Here is a 21810-nt window from a genome sequence, read left to right as displayed (position 1 = left end):
AATATGCACAAAACGTGTCTCATATATAATCACATTTCCCCCAAATGAGATGAGATTAGCACAACCAAACTTGTTTACTTGTGCTAATTATTTGACGTACATATGATAAACATATAAATGTAGAGCCATGGTGAAAAACTGACTAACAATAAATTTCCTCGCTTTAATTGTCTTTTTAATTAAATGAATATGAATTCACAGCTCACTTTAATTAAAATCAGTAAATACTCATTATTATTTGACGTAGGAGTGATAGTTGAGTTTGGAAAATCTCAGTTACTACACCACTACCTCCAGTTACAACTAAATAGACAACCACAGCTCTTTAGCGATCAGACTACGAGACGTGACAGATTAGGATTTATCTATTACACTATAATCGAGTGATTGATAGGAATGAGACTGTTCACATACACTTCAACCTGCTAACTAGGTTGATACATCCTAATAAAAAATAGTCAATTGAACTGTACTTAAATTAAGTATGAATAGATTTGATTAGCCGACTATGCTATTTGATAAGAGTATGATGACTACAAATTGTTTAAAACACTTATTGATAAATCTAATTGAATGCTAGATTAGGTTCCTAAGCTCTTCTATTAACCTCCAGGCTAAATCTACACAGCGACTTGAACACGAGAGAAAAGGAGAAAAATATGGAAGAAACGCTTTACTTTAAAGGTTTGCTTGTATGCAGAAAATCTGGTTTTTATAGTATTTTAGATGTCCTTGAGTTTCCTGAAAATTCTAGGACGCTATTAAACATAGTAGCAGTATAAGTAATCATCCAATCAGAAACTCGACATGTGACTTTTCACTTCCTATATCTTTCTGGCGAAACTTCTAGTGAACACTGATTGGATAAGATGCTTCTCAGCGTTTTCAGAGCCTTTCCTGGATTTTTTTCGGGGAGTTTTCTGGATCGCCCCAACACTTGTATCATTAGTTTTATAAAATAGAGGGACTATGACTAACACTGGAATCAACGACGTGTGTTTTGTCATATTTATGACGCGCCAGCTGGAGGTAGTAAATCATGGTGTTGATATTTACAATGGGACTCGAACCATGTACTTTTCACTTCAAATGGAAATTTTTTATCTACTGAACTAGAGCCCAGATAGCCCCCGGCTTATTTGGTGCGTATGGTGTTTGTATCAATATAATTAAGAGATTGACTTAGGCCGGTGTTGATAATCGGGACTAAATTTTGATTAGTGTTTGCTAACATACATGTATCCTATGTGAATCGTCTCGATATAGTTAATTTGTCCTGGATTCCACTGCTAACCACAACACTTCCAAAAAAATGGTGACGATGCAATATGATCAGAATATACACACCAAGAGAGGCTGAAAAAATTCAGCCTTGAATACCAACAACGGGATAATTCAAACCTTTACTAATAAGGCTTGAATCATTACTTTGAAAAAAAACTATATTTAACATACCAGGTCCTTTAGATTTCATTCGTTTCCCGAGTCGAAATACAATGATTCGTTCACTTTTCGCAAGACGCTAATAACAGAAGAAACGTCGTACTTTTAGAGCAAATTAATTTCAGTTTATTTTATCATACGAGTTTATAGCGAATCATAAAACTTCAGAAAAATATAATCAAGTGTAAGGGGAGACTCTTCATTATTCTATGCACTGTTTAAGTAAATTAAAACCCAATCAACAAAAATGACATATGATTTACAATATAGATGAAAGACTTCTATATGTTGGATTAATTCAAATCTATTCATAATCATCTCAACATTACTCCTCTCTACATTTATCTAAGAGGAGTACTAATGTAAAGACCTATCTGGAAAGGAAGGAAATTAGAAAGCCTGTAGTAAACCAGCTAATGAACTGGGAAACAAAAGTGATGATGAACGATAACTTATTGATACCCCGAGTATTAATAATAACCACGTACGATGAGACTGGAACTCAGTGCCTTACATCGCTTCAAATGCTTAGTGTTTTATCCACTAAGATACTGAGTCCAGACTTAAGTATAGAGAAACTAACATTCTTTCCCTACCTTGTTATGATCTAAACGAATTTTTTAATTTTATATAGAATATAGTAGGTCGATTGATCTGTTAATAAGCATTTGATTTATTTCAACACAAATCTCACAAAAAATGATGTAATTCGAAAATCCACCCAAAATCACTGCACATTTACAAAATCTATTTTGGTCTTGGAATCAAAATGACCAAATCCATACGTTTACTTATCATTCTAAAATTTATTAAAGTCCGAGAACTGTTAAGCAAGTTTATAGTTTTAGAAGATCAATTCGCTTAAAAATGAAAGACACAAGAAAACAGCTAAACTAAAAATACTAAGGACGAAAGTTCTCATGTAAACTGAAAATAGTTTGCATTATAATACACCACATAAAAAGATCTGTAATCAACCCACCTTCACATAAAACCAACACAAGAATGGAAAGAATATAATCAATAATAAAGCTGATAGGACAAGGAATGAATAATGTAATCGACTGTTTACATTTTTGGAATATCCAGTATCCATAAAATCAAAAATGTCTAATTGACAATCTATAACTAGAATTACAAAAAAATGATGAAATGAATATAAAGTGATGACCAGAAATATCTTACAATTCCTCTTTAATAATCAAAGCAAATTCTCTACAATGGTATATGCCATTTATAATAAATTTCGTGGTTTGCAACACAAATTGATCTTAGATAACCATTGAAAACCACTCTTTGTGTTCTCCCAAATTTTGATCTCCTTATTCCTCCTTGTCTCTTTTTTTTCTATTCCCAAATTTATTTCACTGGATTATACTCTCTTACTCTTTAAATAACATCTCCAAACACTAATTTTCCTGATTACTGCTTACACTTTTATTACCTCTACCACTACGGGATTTGAATCGACCACTGCATCTCTGTGCTAATGTGGTGTGGCAACTCGAATTGATGTACGTACGTACGAAGTTCTACGTTGTTACTGACTGCCTGACTGGATTGAAAACCAGGGAGCAATGGACATATGTTTCTTACAAATATTGGATTCATCAGAAGAGCCCATTCACGATTCCGACGAGGTTTGAACTCACAACATTTAGGTCTCGTGAAAGTCGACCAACCCTCAGCTATTACTCAATAGTTTACATATTTAACTTACTATTGGTTGACCTTGATGGACAACAGAAATTATAGTGAAAACCCGTGACTATAGGAGTTCAGTTTTGTTTGGCATGTAATAAATATTACTAACGGCAATGGATGATGGTCGTATATCATCATCGATTGACTAGAGTTATAAATATGAACCAGTGAATCCCAATCCAGTGATCTAAATTTTAAGTGTTCACTGTGATACCTGAAGGTCCTAGGTTCAGTTCCCGATGGGTTCTTGGATATGCACTGTTGGGAAGTTTTGTAATGGATGAAAATAATAACTAGGGTCAGTCCGTGATGCAAACTATAAGATTCAGCAACTTCAATGACACTATACAATAAGTTATGGCAAAAGTAAATACTCGTTAAAGTTCGTTAAGTATAGAGAAAAATAAAGTAACTATCGAACAAATTATGAAGACAGGCAATAGGCGAATTAAGGATCTTATATAAATATATCAACTATTCTATTTATACTGGTAAACGTCGAATAACCGTCATAGTTGGTAAGTCATAAAAAGATATAAGAACTAATAATAGTTGATGCACACATCGAAAAAGAAGTAAACGCAAATAGTTCCCTACCCCACTAGAGAAATAGATTCATTTAATTTCAACCTTGAGTAAACAAACTACATGATTTCAGAACTTAAATATTTAAAAACGAAAATCAATTTAAAGAAAACTAAACCATAGTTCATCACTTCAATCATGAAACAGGTATAACAAAACAAACAAGTCTTGGCACCTTAAGTTGTGGTTTGATTAAAGTACTACAGTGACCACGGTCAATAAACAAGTGCAAGCAGAGATTTAAAAAACAACACGCGTTTCAAATCGTATAATTTATTTCTATACCCTAGTGCAGAGTATTAATACTTAAAGTAGCTGGATTAATAGGTTTGATAATTACAAATCTGATTATTTTGTATAGCTCCTCTTTCAATGGAGATTATCACAAATTTAATCGTAAATAAAACTATGAGGTGACCTTTTTGACTTAGAATATGCCGATGACATAGTTCTATTTGATGAAGACGCTGACAAAATGCAGAGTCTTCTGACCACTCTAAGCAACAATGCAAACACGTTCGGCATGCGATTCCCCCCTCGAAATGCAAAATGTTACTTCAGGATTGGGTTGCATCGACACCCGAACTAATGATAGGGAGTGAAGTAGTTGAGCGTGTCGACCGCTTCACTAATCTTGGAAGTCTCATCAGTCCTTGTGGTCTGGCGTGTGACGAAATCTCAGCACGGATACAGAAGGCTCGATTAGCTTTTACCAACTTGCGTCATTTATGGCGTAGGCGGGATATCTGTCTATCAACCAAAGGACGTGTTTACTGCGCAGCAGTTCGTTCCGTCCTACTTTATGGCAGTGAAACATGGCCGGTAAGAGTAGAAGATATTCTTAGGTTACTAGTATTCGATCATAGGTGTCTTCGAAACATTGCTCGTATATCTTGGGACCACCGAGTAAGTAATGTAGTTGTTAAGAAACGGATACTAAGTAAGGATGGCGAATCAACTGATGAAGTATTGGAACTTTATCAGTTGAGATGACTGGGACACGTGTTACGTATGCCCAACCACCGACTGCCCCAACGTACGATGTTTTATGGTGTAGGAGTAGGTTGGAAGAAAGCTAGGGGCGGCCAGACCAAAACATGGCACAAATCCATGAAGTCACTGACAAGTGGACTGAGTCATGTTGGTAGGTGTGGACTACCTGGTTGGGATCAACGAGACGATAACAACAGATGGTTAGAGACCTTAAATGACATGGCTCAAAATCGTTTGCAATGGCGCAGGTGCATCCACTCTTTGTGTTCTCCCAAGTGGTAGCCTTCTGAATTCTTCATGTCCCTTTTTTTCTCTTTCCAAATTTATTTCACTGTATTATACTCCTTGAATAACATCTTCAAACCCTAATCTTTCCGATTACTACCTATACTTTTGCTACCTCTACCACTACGGGATTTGAATCGACCACTGCATCTCTGTGCTAATGTGGTATGGCAACTCGAACTGATGTACGTACGCACGACGTTCTACGTTGTTACTGACTTACTGACTGATCTTAATTATTCAAAATGAAAAAGTGATTCTGAATAGAAAGTGTTAAACAAATATACTTCAGATTAGTAACCTAAGATAGTTTAAAAAACTGCGATGATATGTGTGCATTTTTTAGTCAATTAAATAGTCAGTCAGTGTATGACCAGGCACATATGTCCATCAGTCCAAGTTGCCACAACAAGATGAACACCAAATTTATAGAAGTAGTTACTTCAATGGTAGTAATATATAAAAGAAAAATTGAGTATGAGGATATGATACATAGAGAAAGAATCACTTCGTAGAAAGAGCGGTATAAAGCAATTTTAATCTCTCGGTTTAAGGTAAGACAAATAGTGTATACATCTGCGCCATTGTGATCGATTCTGAGCCATGTCATCCAGAGTCTCCAACCATTGGTTACAATAGTCTGTACGCTGGATCTTATTCAAACAACTTACCATTTGTAACAGGATCGGAGTAGGTAAAAATTGTTTTGTAGCTATTACTAGCATCCTGATCGACAGACTTTGTTTGGGAAAAATTAAAAGCTGTACTAAAATTGAATGTCTGTGTCTGACCATCTAGACCACTGAGAGCGATTAAATCTGATGGCTTTGTAAATTCGATTTGTTTAACATCACAGTCCGTTTCATAACTGAATTTGTACCCAGGTTGAATGAAAGAACCTGAAGTACTAATATCTTCAGATTTATGACGAATTAAGGGCCATTTGAAGTGGGTCTTTGCATGACGGTCACAAAACTTATCATCATTGTTGATTAAATGAGAATCGTATGACAACTTAGTATTTAACTCCCTCTACAAAAGTTAAAAACAGTAAAACTTCCTAAGTTTCTTGAGTAAAAAAATATTCTGTCGTTTGATAATTAGTTCATACACACGTTTGTTAAGAACACCAATACTGTTTCAACTAAATTCATTCAAATGCCGAAACTGTCCAATCTAACTGATACATCTAGGTTGTTATTTAAGAGGTCACGAAGTCGGACGATGCAGTGTTGCAAGATGTAAGACTACCATACTCATCATACACAACACAAAATTTATGTATTATAGTAATAAAAAAACGTAATTTAGTGTCCAAAAACATCTACTTACTAATTTATACAGATTACACCGGAGGCTGTTTCCTTAATTAAATCCTTTAGCTATGTACTGAATGAGGACCACCTACAAAGTACACGATGCAACGATAAATGGAAATGTGATATTTGAAACTTGGTCGATTGATAAATACACACCACTGACTTGTCGATTTTTATAGGTACGCTAGGCGAATCTCAACTTCCATGACGTTGGAAGCTCAGAAGTATAATTCATTAAAGTTCATTTAAAAGATGATGTAAAACTTTATCAAAGTGAAAAATGCCAAGCCCCATAAAATTATTGTACTTTTCAAGACAATCGCAAACAATCTTACAATGAGAAGAACTTTTACTGCCATTCCGAAACCACGGTGCTCATTCCATTTAGAATATTCTAACAAGTGAATTCCACATCAAATAAAGCAACAAGTGCTACTAACTAAAGATATACCACCGCGCGTTATGTTGTTACAAAATCTTACAGTTTGACGAAAACTTGGCAAAAACACAGAAAATTCGGTTGGCTCTTGACAATTTCCGTCACTTATGCAGCAAGCGAGATATCTACCAGTCAACTAAAAAAACAAGTACGCTGCTTAGCAGTTTGCTTCATTTTCCCTTGTGGCTTTGAAGTACGGCCTTTAAAAAGTGCATATTTGTAGGCTACTAGTATTCGGCCCGAATCCCTTTGAAGCATTGCTCATAGATGTTGGGGATATTGTGTCAACAATTTTGGGGTTAGATGCAGAATACTAAGTAAAGATGGGGAACCTCTTGATGAGGTAGTTAATCTATATCGACTGAAATGGTAAGGACATGTGTGACATATATCCATCCACCAGCTACCACGTTGTGCGATGTTTACTGGCTTAGGAGTACGTCGGATCAAAGTTAGAGGTCATCAACACAAAACATGATATCAGCTCATAAAGACACTGAGTTAGAGTGAGTTAAGTAGGTACGTGCCCCCAAATGCCCTCGCATGACCGAGAGTGGAGAGAGTCTGCTTTCCCTCTCGAAATGCTCTCACATAGCCACGCGTATATAGCCTCTGCCAGGGAAGTCCTACTCACTGCCTTCTCGTATCACGGGTGTTGTTTACGAAATTGAGAGGACGAAAAGCGAATGTCCGGTGCTTTAACCGGGTGCATATGGGCTCCAGTATCCTAAATGAACAAATGGCATATGAACCAATCGTTGGTCACCGGCTACCATGGGACTGCATCTCCTTACGATGCTCCACTGCCTTGTGGATCAGACATTTAGGTTGGAGGCTCCAGGTGTGACGCCCTAAGAAAACCACCTGCTTCGGTTTGGGCACCCGGACAGTATCAGAGTTTTATAAAAATGCAATTGTCTAGTGGTGAGTATCTCCGCCTGTCACGTGGAAGGCCCGGGTTCGATTCCCGGTCGAGGAGTCGGCTCCCGACCGCTGTTGCTACCTTGACGTGGTGGTCGGGTTTGCCTATGGTGATGAAGCAACCGAGCTATACTGACTGGAACAACTGTTCCTCAAGGTTCTACCATGTCAGGCAGGTTGGTTGAAGAGCGATAAGACTAAAAGCAACAAACCCAAGGTCCGAAGGCGAAGTCGTACTGCTGACTGTACAGAGGTGTGACAGCAGGTAAGGTGTTTCCTTCAGACAACCAGCATAACAGCGATGCTGCCTTCCCACAAGGAGGGGTGGGGTTAGAAAAGGTCGGCCCTAAAAATGCACACCTCACCTTATCCCACGGATATCCGTCTCCGGCAGTAAGGTCTCAACAACTACGGAGCTAACACAAAAATTGCCCATAAAAAGGTCGTGTGTGACCGACCTCAAGCAGTTGTCCCTTGGGCACTGCGGTCACGCTCCCAGGTCAATAAGACCACCTCTAATCCAATTTTCTTTTCAGGTACCTCCAGAACAACCCTTCCACTGTGTGGGCAACCGGGAAGTGATAACCGCCCTCATACCTCTAACAGCACCCAAGACCACTGTATTCATAATCAACCTCCGTCTTCAATTCCTATTATTCCTCCTACATCGACTTTCAACTCTAAATTTCCTCTTTCGGCTTCCTCCTCAAGTGTCACCATAGCCAACGATTCTAGTGCTCAAAACACTGTCCCAGGTCTACTGAAACCTCGCTCCACACTACACATTGGAGCCTTCAATGTACGCACCCTAAGTCAAATCGGTCAGCAGGCTTCCTTGGCTAAAACCCTAGAATCTCGTACCATTGATGTATGCTGTGTTTCCCAAACATGCATACAGGATCCCAGTGTGGTCATTCACTTGACCTCACCTCGGCAAAACGGAGAGCCAACGAGATACACCCTCCGTGTATCTGGTGACCCGATGGCCAGCTCTCGTGGACTGGCAGGAGTAGGAATAGCACTAAGCATGAGGGCGGAACAAGCACTGTTAGAGTGGATCCCCGTCAACAGTCGTCTATGTGTTGTTCGATTAAACGGCTCCGTAAGAACTCGGAAGGATAGGGACACACGTCGTTGCCTTTTTGTCGTTTCTGCCTACGCTCCCACCGACTGCAGCCCAGATGAAATGAAAGATGAATTTTACAGAAAGCTATCTGAACTTCTTCAGAAAGCTAAACGTTCAGACATAGTACTTGTAGCAGGTGACTTTAATGCCCAGATAGGTAGTTTAAACTAAACAGAAAGGCATTTAGGTGGGTATTTTAGTATACCGGCACAACGAACAGATAATGGTGATCGTCTGCTGCAAATATGCTCAGACAATCGTTTATTTTTAGCAAACAAAAATTTTAAGCATAAGGAAAGACATCGTCTAACATGGCGACCCCCTACACCAAACCAACGATGAACTCAAATAGACCATATTGCCATCAGTCATCGTTGGAGAGGGTCGGTAGAAGATTGTCGCTCATTCTGGAGTACCTGCTTGGACTCCGACCATGCCCTAATACGGGCACGCATCTGCTTGCGCCTCACTGGATGCAAAAAGCCATATTAAAAAGACCCATTAGAACTGAGTTGAGTAACGAGAAAACCAAAAGTAGGTTCCAGGAACAACTGAGGTCACACTTAGGCAGTTCTGAAAACGAGGCTGACCCAGATGTTGCTTGTAAAGATATACAAACAGCTGTGGAAACAGCAGTGACATCTATTAGTGACTTAAACCATAGAGTTACAAAGAACCAGTGGATTTCTTCAAAGTCTATCACACTGATGGATTCTCGCAAACTCGTCCCATCAGGTTCCGAACATGATGAAGAGCGACAACAAATCAGATCTAGGTTAAGAAAAAGTCTAAGAAACGACCGTGAGCAGTGGTGGGCAACGAAAGCAAAAGAGATGGAAAAGACGGCGACTATATGGAACACAAGACAGCTTTTCAGACTAATAAAAGAAACTGGAACTAATAAGTCAAATGTAAGTGAGATTATTTCGGAAAAAGACGATACTCTCATCTACTCCCGGTTCAGACGTTTAGAACGATGGGCGGAACACTTTAGGGATCAGTTCAGCTGGCCTTCAGCGACTCTACAACTACCCTCCATTCCCAGACAATGTGAAGGGAACATTGAAGTAGGTCCCCCAACTCCAGCAGAAGTTCAAAAGGCTACAGTTAATCTGAAACGAGGAAGGGCAGCTGCTCCAGATGGATTGGCTCCAGAAGTCTTTAAGGATGGTGGTCCAATTTTAGCGATAAGGTTGACTAATATTTTAGCTAAGATCTGGGAGTCAGACGTTATCCTATCTGACTGGTCACAATCACTTATCGTCCCAATATATAAGAAAGGGTCGAAATCATCCTGTGACAACCATAGAGGGATTAGTTTAACTAATATAGTATCTAAAATACTAGCCTCGATAATTATCAGACGCCTAACTAAGACTCATGAACTGCAAACATGAGAGAACCAAGCTGGCTTCAGACCTGGTCGTGGCTGCATCGACCACATAATCACCATTCGTCAGGTTCTAGAACACAGGCACACTTATCGACGTCCGACAATGGTGGTCTTTCTTGACTTAAAAGCAGCATTTCACTCGGTAGACCGCGAGATTCTGTGGCAGTGTCTGTCATTGAAAGGCGTACCCCAGAAGTATATAAACCTTGTAAAGGCTCTTTACTCGAACACTACTAGTCGAGTGAGAGCTTATGGCGAACTGTCATCTGCTTTTACAACCTCAAGTGGTGTCCGTCAAGGCTGTCCACTTTCTCCATTTCTGTTTAACTTCATCATAGACCTACTGATGGAAATAACATTCTCGTCAACTGAATTCTCGGGTACTGATCTCCTTCCAGGAGGTCCACTTATCGACTTAGAATACGCAGATGATATAGTCCTGTTTGGTGAAAACGCTGACAAAATGCAGAGTCTTTTGATAGTACTAAGCAACAATGCCAGAATGTTTGGAATGCGCTTCTCTCCCTCTAAATGCAAGTTGTTGCTTCAGGACTGGCCTGCGTCAACACCTGAACTAAGCATAAGGAGTGAAGTGGTCGAACGAGTCGACAACTTCACTTATCTTGGAAGTCTGATCAGCCCTAATGGGCTGGTATCGGACGAAATCTCAGCACGGATTCGAAAAGTTCGTTTGGCTTTTGCCAACTTACGTCATCTTTGGCGAAGGCGAGATATCCGTCTATCAATTAAAGGACGAGTATACTGCGCAGCAGTCCGTTCTGTCTTACTTTACGGCAGCGAAACATGGCCTTTGAGAGTAGAAGACACTCGTAAGCTACTAGTATTTACCACAGATGCCCCAGAAATATTACTGGCGTCTGCTGGGATCACCGGGTAAGTAATAGTGCGGTTAAACTCAGGGTATTAGGGAATGATGGTAAATCAGTTGATGAGGTTGTTAATCTTCATCGACTGAGATGGTTGGTCCACGTGTTACGTATGCCCGAACACCGATTACCACGTCGTGCAATGCTAACGGGTGTTAGAGATGGTTGGAAGAGAATTAGGGGCGGCCAAAGCAAAACGTGGCATCAGTGCTTGAAGACACTAACCTCTAGTCTGAGCCATGTTGGTAGATGCAGACTACTTGGTTGGGGTCCGCGTGACTATCGTAACCAATGGTTGGAGACTCTTGGTGACATGGCTCAGAATCGATCACAATGGCGTCGGTGCATTTACTCCCTGTCTTCCCTTAAACTAAGAAATTAAAATCACTTCATATCTTTCTTTCTACGAACTAACTCTTTCTTGCTGTACCATATCCTTATTGCAATCTTTCTTTTATATATTACCACGGCCAAGGGTGAGGGAATCAGCTCTCTCTCTCTCTCTTTCGAAATGCTCTCACATGGTCACGCGTATATAGCCTCTGCCAGGGAAGTCCTACTCACTGCCTTCTCGTATCACGGGTGTTGTTTACGAAATTGAGAGGACGAAAAGCGAATGTCCGGCGCATTAACCGGGTTGGTGGACACCAAGGGTCCACCTAGGTGTGTTGGAAGTCCCTGATTCCAAACCAATGGTGCACATGGGCTCCAGTATCCTGAAGGAACAAATGGTGTATGAACCAATCGTTGGTCACTGGTTACCATGGGACTGCATCTCCTTACGTTGCTCCACTGCCTTGTGGATCAGACCTTCATGTTGAAGGCTCCGTGTGGCCCCCTAAGAAAACCACCTGCTTTGGTTCGGGCACCCGGGCAGTATCAGAGCCCTCACACATATCAAATGAGATTTGCGTGGCACATATGTATTTGGTGCCTCCTCGTACCAATATCTATGTGTTAAATAAATACATAAAATAAAAAGTAGGTACGTGCAGAATACTTGAAGTTTGGGTAGTTATCATAAGCGTTGATTAATGACATTTGGTGAAATGGTTCATAAAAGATCTTAATAACTTAAATGTTTGAGCTGATAAGGTTATTTTGGCGAGACTATAATTTATGGACGAACCAATAGGGTATAAGATAATAAGTCTCGGATATTGGCGCGAAATTCAGTCATCCAATTTGGTTAAATATTTTCGGCATTATAGCTGATGTCAGTTTGTGATGAAAACCCAAAATATAATTACTAACCTTAATCATTAACTGTAAAACATAATTCTAATTCCTCACACAGTTTTATAACCCTCATTTGGTACGAGGTATTACGTGGACACTATCAAGGTCAGTCTAGCTTAGTTCAAAGTTCGTCCATAAATTATAGTCTCACCTTGGTGTGCTTTGAACAGGATGAAAATGACAACCAAATAGGATTCTAAAGTGATATCTGTCGCCAGGTTACACAATATACATGTATTAATACATGTAAACATTTCACCAATTTTTCTATTGAGCTTAACATAACAAACCTTGGATTGAATATAAAAAGTAGTGAGTTAGCTAGCATACGTCGTGACTTCATAAAAAACGGACGAATGCATTCGATATTTTACTTTTTGATGTAGGCATTCAGAACATTCAATCCTTTGCAATGATAGTGAAATACATAGAGCTGACAAACAAGTAAAAGTGAGCTCTGCAGTAACAATTTTTTATACGTATCTACAAAAAAAATTTTAAAACGCGACATCAAAAAAATACGCCACTTAGAGCTGACAAAATTTGCGTGTCAGTAACATATAGATAAAAAATGACTGCAAATTAAAAAAACAGACGGATACAAAAAATATGTGAGACTACAACGCTCTACATATTTTCTGTGAGCCGTGCAGCTCACTTTTACGTTATGTAGAGTATAACGAACGCAAGTTCTAAATATACGTGTTAACTAGAACAAAAATCACAATTTCAACTCTTTCCGAACGTATACTTCAGTCAGAATCTTTACGTTAACACTATTCTTTACAAGAATACGAGCGATAAAATGATGGCAACGGTAAGTAGATACCAAGGAGTAAAAGCATTCTGACATACTCCAAGTAGAAACTTACCATAAATAGTTGTATACAGCTATCCTAGAGAGACCTTGAGGACCGAAATATCTGCCGTCCTGTCGCAGCTATGTCTCTATATTTGCTATGATAAAACAAAACTGACCTTCAATATCATGTGATCATTTTCAAAGTAAAACTTGTAAAAAGTACGTGAAGAAGTATCGAATGAAGTTAGGGAAAAAAGTGGGAACCACAATTTATTATTAGGTACTACTTCAGATAGTTTGATTGAACATCAAATGAATTCGATTTTTTGAAATATTCGAAAACTAAAATTACTAAGAGCATGATATTCATTATTCATAGATAAACTTCAAAGATAGATATTTTGTACCGCCTCGTAATACTATGTGACTAAAAATTCCGGATTCATCTAGAAATAGTTAATATGGGATGAATAGTCGTGTGTATTTCACTCAGCCGAAGAAGCTAGCCGGTGCAATGTAAATCAATCCATCGAGAGCAAATATTTTTAATGATCACTCCATCAAAGGAATATCAAGAACAAAATAAATTCTTCTTGAGTCCAAATAAATTTCAGAGACACATCATATATTGGCCTGCTATATAAAAGTGTACCACTAATTGATAAAAAGACATAATGATTTCTCTGAAAAAGAATGTAACTACTATTAATACTGTTTCAGAACTTTATAATACAGCAAAGGTTGTAACAAAAATGTCTTTCCTTTTCTTTCCTCTTTGTCGCAAACTTGTATTTCATCACATTTACAGAAAAACGAACGTCGAATAAGCTACTAGCGAAATAAAATAGATATGGTTTAGAAGTATCTCCAAAGAATCCTACGACTTCTGAGTGCCCATAACGTCGGATCTCCAATGATCTCTTGGCGACTATGTGTAGCAAAGCTATTATTTTGACTGCCTAAAGGATCTGTGATTAGTGATTCAATTTTTGTCAAATTCTTCAATACGAATGGCAAAGCGTTTATGATAAAGACGTATTGAAGGTGTTATAATAAACGGTCCTCTGATTTCTACGTGATGCGAAAAGGATGTGACAAGCTCTCTACACTTTAAGTCAGTTAGAATAATCTAAGGTGTTTTTCAACAACTCATCATACGTACTAGTAATAGATTGCGATGTAAGACGCAAGATGATGAAAGCCAGGCCCGTATCATGCATTTGTTGTCAAAGTTGTGGTATGTACAAATATGGTTATACTCTTGGTTTTTAGAGTTATTATTAACTAGTGCTGACTGACGGTATACGTTGTTCACGGATCATGAAATTTCTAGAGAACATTTATTTATGTCCGAAATTTAGATTGTCATTTGTATGAGTCTTATTTTTGGCTTTCAGTGCTACTCTAGGATGGACGTTCTTAAGTTATTGAGTGTAGTTGGTGAAACTACACTTGCTTACACCTTACTGTTGATTACAGATTGTATTGAGATCACGAACTAAATTAAGCCAGATAGCTTTTCTGAACCTGGATACAGTGGATAGCTATTTTGTTCAATTATAAGGCCCCTCGGAAATGTGCGTCCGCCACCCTGCTGTCGGAAATTGCATCCGTAGCCCTAGGTTTCGTGAATGAATGCCTAAAATTTAGACCTCTGGATGTGGATTCGTTTGATTACCTGTCTATCTGCATTCACCGCTATCCAAAAGTTACAATTGACAGCACGAATATCGGAGTTTAACAATATCGAGTATGAAGCAATTATCCATCACAATGAATGAAGTTAAGCATTGACATGTATTGAGTTAAGTCAGATATGTTCATAGTTGCATCCCAGTTCAATAGTCTGTAGGTTTGCGTATGTGCACAAGATCAAAATCAATGAGTATGCTTCAAGATGATCGAGTCGTGAATGTGCATTATTTGGGAATCAAATACTAAGACGAAATAGCTGTTCAGTGCTTCTAGAATTTCTGTGGCGATGTAACTAGGATCCGTTCGTCATTTCAAAAACATTTGATACTTCTGTCTAACATTGCATTGGTAAAAATGTAAAGTCGTATATCCTGTCTGTTGACTGAGTACGGTATCTTTGTCGGCTTCATCAGCCGTCCTCAAACGTTAGCTTCGACGTTTGCCAGTCACTTTATATCGCATTTACATGATAATTAGCAGCATTTAGTTGCACTGCTATATTTTCTGTGTGATTTGTGGGATGTGTTTTTACCGTAGCAATGGCATCTCCTTCGAGATTTTGTAACAAACATAGCTAAGCGGTTAAAGTCCGACCAAGATCTTGAAGGAAAGGTAAAAATATTATCCTCAAGGGTTGCAGAAGTTCTGCATTTTATTCTACGCAGTTATTACATATTTTTATTCCCCAACCCCACTGAAGAATACAGTGTGTAAACCAGTTCAACCGCGCTCTTTATTTTCTCCTGTTGTGAGGTAATAATCGGTGCAACCACTATTTTGGAGCCTTCTGATTTAAACACACATTGGATTAATAGGCGTTAGTTTAAAACTTATTCCTAGAAGTTCACTGCCCAGACAGCTTGGAACCTAAAAATGTCGGACAACTGATTTAGTTTGAGGTTTGCTTTATGGTCTTGGGAAGTGGTTTGACTCAGAGACATTATCATGTCTGCTACATCAGTGAGTCTGTCGACATTGATACTTTCGTTACCAGAAGCTCTAGTTTTCTCAAGGTTCTTTGGAACCCAACTTAGCTACAAATGGTGAAACAAATGTTTATAATATGGCTGGTTAAAAATTACATAATTGTACTTCGCCTGAGGTTCGGTAACGTGTTCTCCGTGGGTTCCACGTTTTTAAGCAATCAGTCGATAACTTGTTGGACTTACAAAGAGTAAATTATAACAACTCTCAGAAATATCGGATGGTAAGTATGGATCAAGTCTGAGTATTATGTAATCAAACTTTTCTAAGCTTCGATATAATGTGAGCAGTTTGGTTTATGGACTTATTATCAGGGAATGTGTTTTTAATCGTATGACAGACTACATGTGTCTCGTAGGAAAACTGTCTCAGTAGCAAGACTCCAAACAAGTCGTTTACTTACACTAGTTAACACCCATGAAGGAGCATAGGACGCTCACCAGCACTCCCCATCCTACCCTATACTGGGCAGTTCCAGTCGCTATTCACTATTTTCATGTCTACTTCCCATCCCGACACAGTGTTTTTTGGTCTTTCTATTTTTCCTTTACCTTCAGGATTCCATGTCAGTGCTTGCCTCCAACGTCTTTTCTTAATTTGCCCTTCGGCTAGAAGCTGGTTTGTCTTCTCCTACAGTAGGCTGTTGCTGATTGTATCCGTTCAACGGATATAGAGTAGAAAATTGTTTATAAATACTTGTACTTTCTGGATGATGGCTGTCCCAATCAATAACGTCTCATGATACCCTCATATCCAGTTTCGTCCATTCCGACTTTGGCGTTTATATCTTCCAGGACCGTGAGATCCTTTCTTGGGCCTTTACTATGATTGATTGCAGCCTATTGTAGGACTGATCTTTATCATCGTCATTGCTATGACAACATTCATTGTGATTCCCTCGTAAATTGTTCAGAAGGATGCTTTGATCATCCAGGATCCTTGTGATTTCCATTCTATGAGTGCATTCCGTGCTTCTTTAGACAGCATCAGAGCATATCTCTGCGTGTATGGAGCATATTCCTCGTCGTGACCGGAGTACAGCAGCATCTCTCTCGTATCTAGCCTTTGTTGTTCAGCTTGGGCCCAATGGGTTTCGAGTAATACCAAGTTGTACTCCTGATTTCCGTCACTACGTGAACGGTCTCCTGGATGTTCCGTGAACCTGCTAGAGTTGAAGCTATCACGAGTTCACTTAATCTGCGAACGAGAAACAAGACTCGGTGACCAAAGACCAGCTACTGATGCATCCCAGCCCCGCTAACTAGAGGGAGAAGTCCAAGCTTGGTATGGGGAAGTATATTCTGCAAACAGCCAGAAGCGAGCGTTAACAACAAACACAATTCAAAACGTATATATACAGTACAAAACCGCCCTCGAGGAGAGTTACCAAATAGCATACTAAAGACGCAGCGGACCAATAGCATTTAAAATATTTCCAAGTGGGAGATGCGATATGAAGGTGACAAGAGCGCCTTTGGCGCGAAAACAAAGAAATTCAAATTTTCTAAACAAAATTACAAAATTAGGTCCTTTGCCAAGTGAGTTCTGTGGATTTGACGTTCCCAACACCCCCTTTTTTAATAGCGTACTTTCCTGGGGTCGAAATGCATCTTGACTGTTGCTCGCCGCTGTTGGAGAAGCCACCTACTGGAACAGAGATCAGCTTGTTGTTGAGCTTCTTCTCGTAGTGGGGCTGCTGTTAAGTTGAAGGTATCAAGCAGGATGTCAAAGGGAAGATTTACTCCTGTTGATGGGCGGTTTAGGGCTATACGCTTCCGTAGTTGTTTTCGGTGTGTAGTCCACGTGTCTCTTCCCACCAATAGTACTCAAGGTAGTTCCCAGTGGGAAATACGGCGTGAAGATGACAAGAGCGCCTTTGGCGCGAAAACAAAGAAATTCAATTTTTCTAAATAAAATTTCAAAATTAGGTCCTTTCCCAAGTGAGTTCTGTGGATCTAACATCCCCAACAGAACCTATATTGATTGTTGCTCTGGTTGTTCGAAGGGGCATCGGCCTCATAACTTTCGAAAGATCTCAGCTTTTATAAAGAATTATCATAATTCTCCCCTCAATTTGAAGGGCAGAGTTGAAATGGTTTGATTTATTTAATCTGGTTAGCACTTTTTTTACCAAGGTCGTATCCTACGTTATAGGACTGCTGACCACATGCTCGGTTCTCCTCCTTTACCTGGGCTAGGGACCAACAGTAGGCACAGTTAGATAGTTTCGAAAAAAATAATATAGAAATAAGGAGTTTTGGACCAGTTTTCCGTTTGAAAGCGATTTTATATTCTTCAAAAATCATCATATGAACTTAAATCCATCTTCTTTAGTTTTGGAAATATGTTCACGAATTAAATGATATTTTGGTCGGTTTCAACTATAATGTAAGGTGTTGCTGTATTACTAATATTTCAACACCAAGCGTTATATATTCTTAGACAAAAGTATTAGTCCTTATAAGTTGATGTCAACTTTTTACCACAGAGCTAATTTCAAACTGATCAAGATCTTAATCCTTCGGTGCAATTAGTATAGTTCAAAACCCTGTGCCATTTTCGCGTTCTAATACCTATCACTAGCACATCCATTTATAAACATTCACACAGCATCTTAGATTAACCTCCTAGAAGTGTAAAACGTATAGAGAATAGCGAGACGAAATGATTGCAAATGTGTGGTGTCGCATTCCGCTCCATTACATAACATGTCAGCATAAACAGAACTTAATGCTATAGACCATGTGATTGGAGTTATTCATCCGCAAATCGTCTGAAATTAATTCCTCACGATAGACGACTTCCTGAGGGTCGAAAAACGTCCGTGACTATGACTGCATTTCCCATTCAAAATGCCATCCCACCTTGTTAAAATGAAATATGACATTATTTCCGTTATGACATGGATGTCTTGTTTTACTACCACGCGACCTATCGACCAATCCGAATACGACTTATACGGATCTTTACACTAGGCCAACCAATGACGTTCAACCGGTGCGGGCAGTCTAGCGTCCTTACTGGTCCTATGTCCTCCGAGCCCTTCCACTTGAGTCCAGAACACAATACCAGCTTCGAATCAGAGCAGATCGTTTATTTCAGGCATACTTGGTTTATATATCAATCACACAGACCGCAACGTACCATAAAATAGGAAATAATATTTGTACACAAATAAGCCCAAAAAGTGTCTGTGAATGTGGGAGGCAGTAGTTAATAAACTGAACATAACTTAAGAACCGTAAATCGTACAATAATAAATTATAGGCCAAAATAAAGCTTATCATAAAAGGAATATAAATATACATAGTGTAATTGTTGAGTAGTTATACAATAAGAATGTTTATAGAATATTAGTCCATTAATAGTCCTCGGAAGTTACCTGTTATTTAATCTTCACCGGATATAACACCTCCCCTTTTTTTAAGATTCCAAGTTTAGATTCTGATTTTAGAAAAAATTATGTGTAACTATAAATACTCCAATATTCTCCTCCTCCGCGAAATAATGTTGGGTCCTTATGTCTCCAAATTACAACTAATAGGACTTTGATTAAACCATGTTTCTCATATTGACTGGAGAATCCACTAAAAATGACTAGATGATGACGAACGACCTTTGATCTGAGTTCATTGTTTTCAAATTCATTATGAATCTCGTTAGCAGATAACGAGTCATTAAGAAAGTCAACGTCTAACAGAATTAAATTAGATTTTTGGCAATCATTCGACTCAGCTGACATATTTCCCTCATTGTTATAAGAAGTTTCATCAAAATCATATGCATTATTCTGAGAATCAATATCTGGCACACTGTCATTAGAAATGGGATAAGTTGACTCAATATAAAATTCTGTCTTCCGATGATTTTGAGTAACATCTGGTACAATTGGGTTCATCGTGTTGCTCCAGTTATTTTCTGAATACGAGTCCCCACAGCTTTCTCGACTAATAGCACGTGGATCACAATTTTGTTCGAGCTGGAGTTTATTTTCAGAGCTAGACAGAACCAGTAGCGTTTCATTCAATTCTGGACTCCGGGCTTCATCTACAGGATCTGGTTCTTGATCATCTGGTATTGTCACAACTTCATGAGCATTTAGAACAGTATTTTCTTGCTGTGAGCCGGATACGTTACAAATATTACGTTCTGATTCAGGTATAAAGGGATGTGAATCCTCCACAGGATATGCTTCTGAATTGTCCATTGCTGCACCATTATCTGCAACATAAATAGATCCCTTATTTTCTTGTTGAATGAAAAGTCTGCCCAAAACTGTTTCAAATAGTTGTTGTTGGAAGGCTAATATCTGCTGGTTCTGTTGTTGTTGGAAGGCTAACATCTGCTGGTTCTGTTGTTGTTGGAAGGCTAACATCTGCTGGTGCTGTAGCTGTAATATTAACTGCAACTGTTCTAAAGAAATCGACATTTTTTTGTGCCAATAATAATATTAACTCCAAAAATCACCGGCAATTATTACAGCTAATTTATTTCCAAAATCTGAGTCACCACTTGTCGTATTATTATTTTTTTCGTTGTTGCCAAAATCCCCGTCGCCAATTGTTATGACCTTGGATGTCTTGTTTTGCTACCACGCGACCTATCGACCAATCCGAATACGACTTATACGGATCTTTACACTAGGCCAACCAATGACGTTCAACCGGTGCGGGCAGTCTAGCGTACTTACTGGTCCTATGTCCTCCGAGCCCTTCCACTTGAGTCCAGAACACAATACCAGCTTCGAATCAGAGCAGATCGTTTATTTCAGGCATACTTGGTTTATATATCAATCACACAGACCGCAACGTACCATAAAATAGGAAATAATATTTGTACACAAATAAGCCCAAAAAGTGTCTGTGAATGTGGGAGGCAGTAGTTAATAAACTGAACATAACTTAAGAACCGTAAATCGTACAATAATAAATTATAGGCCAAAATAAAGCTTATCATAAAAGGAATATAAATATACATAGTGTAATTGTTGAGTAGTTATACAATAAGAATGTTTATAGAATATTAGTCCATTAATAGTCCTCGGAAGTTACCTGTTATTTAATCTTCACCGGATATAACACCTCCCCTTTTTTTAAGATTCCAAGTTTAGATTCTGATTTTAGAAAAAATTATGTGTAACTATAAATACTCCAATATTCTCCTCCTCCGCGAAATAATGTTGGGTCCTTATGTCTCCAAATTACAACTAATAGGACTTTGATTAAACCATGTTTCTCATATTGACTGGAGAATCCACTAAAAATGACTAGATGATGACGAACGACCTTTGATCTGAGTTCATTGTTTTCAAATTCATTATGAATCTCGTTAGCAGATAACGAGTCATTAAGAAAGTCAACGTCTAACAGAATTAAATTAGATTTTTGGCAATCATTCGACTCAGCTGACATATTTCCCTCATTGTTATAAGAAGTTTCATCAAAATCATATGCATTATTCTGAGAATCAATATCTGGCACACTGTCATTAGAAATGGGATAAGTTGACTCAATATAAAATTCTGTCTTCCGATGATTTTGAGTAACATCTGGTACAATTGGGTTCATCGTGTTGCTCCAGTTATTTTCTGAATACGAGTCCCCACAGCTTTCTCGACTAATAGCACGTGGATCACAATTTTGTTCGAGCTGGAGTTTATTTTCAGAGCTAGACAGAACCAGTAGCGTTTCATTCAATTCTGGACTCCGGGCTTCATCTACAGGATCTGGTTCTTGATCATCTGGTATTGTCACAACTTCATGAGCATTTAGAACAGTATTTTCTTGCTGTGAGCCGGATACGTTACAAATATTACGTTCTGATTCAGGTGTAAAGGGATGTGAATCCTCCACAGGATATGCTTCTGAATTGTCCATTGCTGCACCATTATCTGCAACATAAATAGATCCCTTATTTTCTGGTTGAATGAAAAGTCTGCCCAAAACTGTTTCAAATAGTTGTTGTTGGAAGGCTAATATCTGCTGGTTCTGTTGTT

The 21810-nt window shown here is 38.7% G+C and overlaps 1 protein-coding gene across 2 annotated transcripts in view; it reads right to left on the bottom strand.

Annotated features, from left to right (window-relative positions):
• Positions 1 to 13278, bottom strand: part of MS3_00002838 (uncharacterized protein) — a gene marked incomplete at its 5' end in the record, with an annotated part of 28842 nt that extends 15564 nt beyond the window's left edge. Inside the window, 4 exons of one of the 2 annotated variants that reach the window (XM_051210493.1) lie at positions 1456 to 1522; positions 2426 to 2571; positions 5682 to 6414; positions 13207 to 13278. Coding sequence is in view for 1 of the 2 variants with exons in the window: in XM_035732618.2 (XP_035586975.1) it covers positions 1456 to 1522; positions 2426 to 2571; positions 5682 to 6042; positions 13207 to 13209 (577 nt within the window). The remainder of the gene's footprint in view (positions 1 to 1455; positions 1523 to 2425; positions 2572 to 5681; positions 6415 to 13206) is intronic. The other variant, XM_035732618.2, reaches the window with a different exon arrangement.
• Positions 13279 to 21810: the final 8532 nt, after the last annotated feature.

The sequence above is a fragment of the Schistosoma haematobium genome, chromosome ZW, assembly GCF_000699445.3.
Source record: "Schistosoma haematobium chromosome ZW, whole genome shotgun sequence".
Taxonomy (NCBI): domain Eukaryota; kingdom Metazoa; phylum Platyhelminthes; class Trematoda; order Strigeidida; family Schistosomatidae; genus Schistosoma; species Schistosoma haematobium.
Note: the sequence above shows the minus strand (reverse complement) of the source record. Positions and strands in the feature narration are given on the sequence as shown.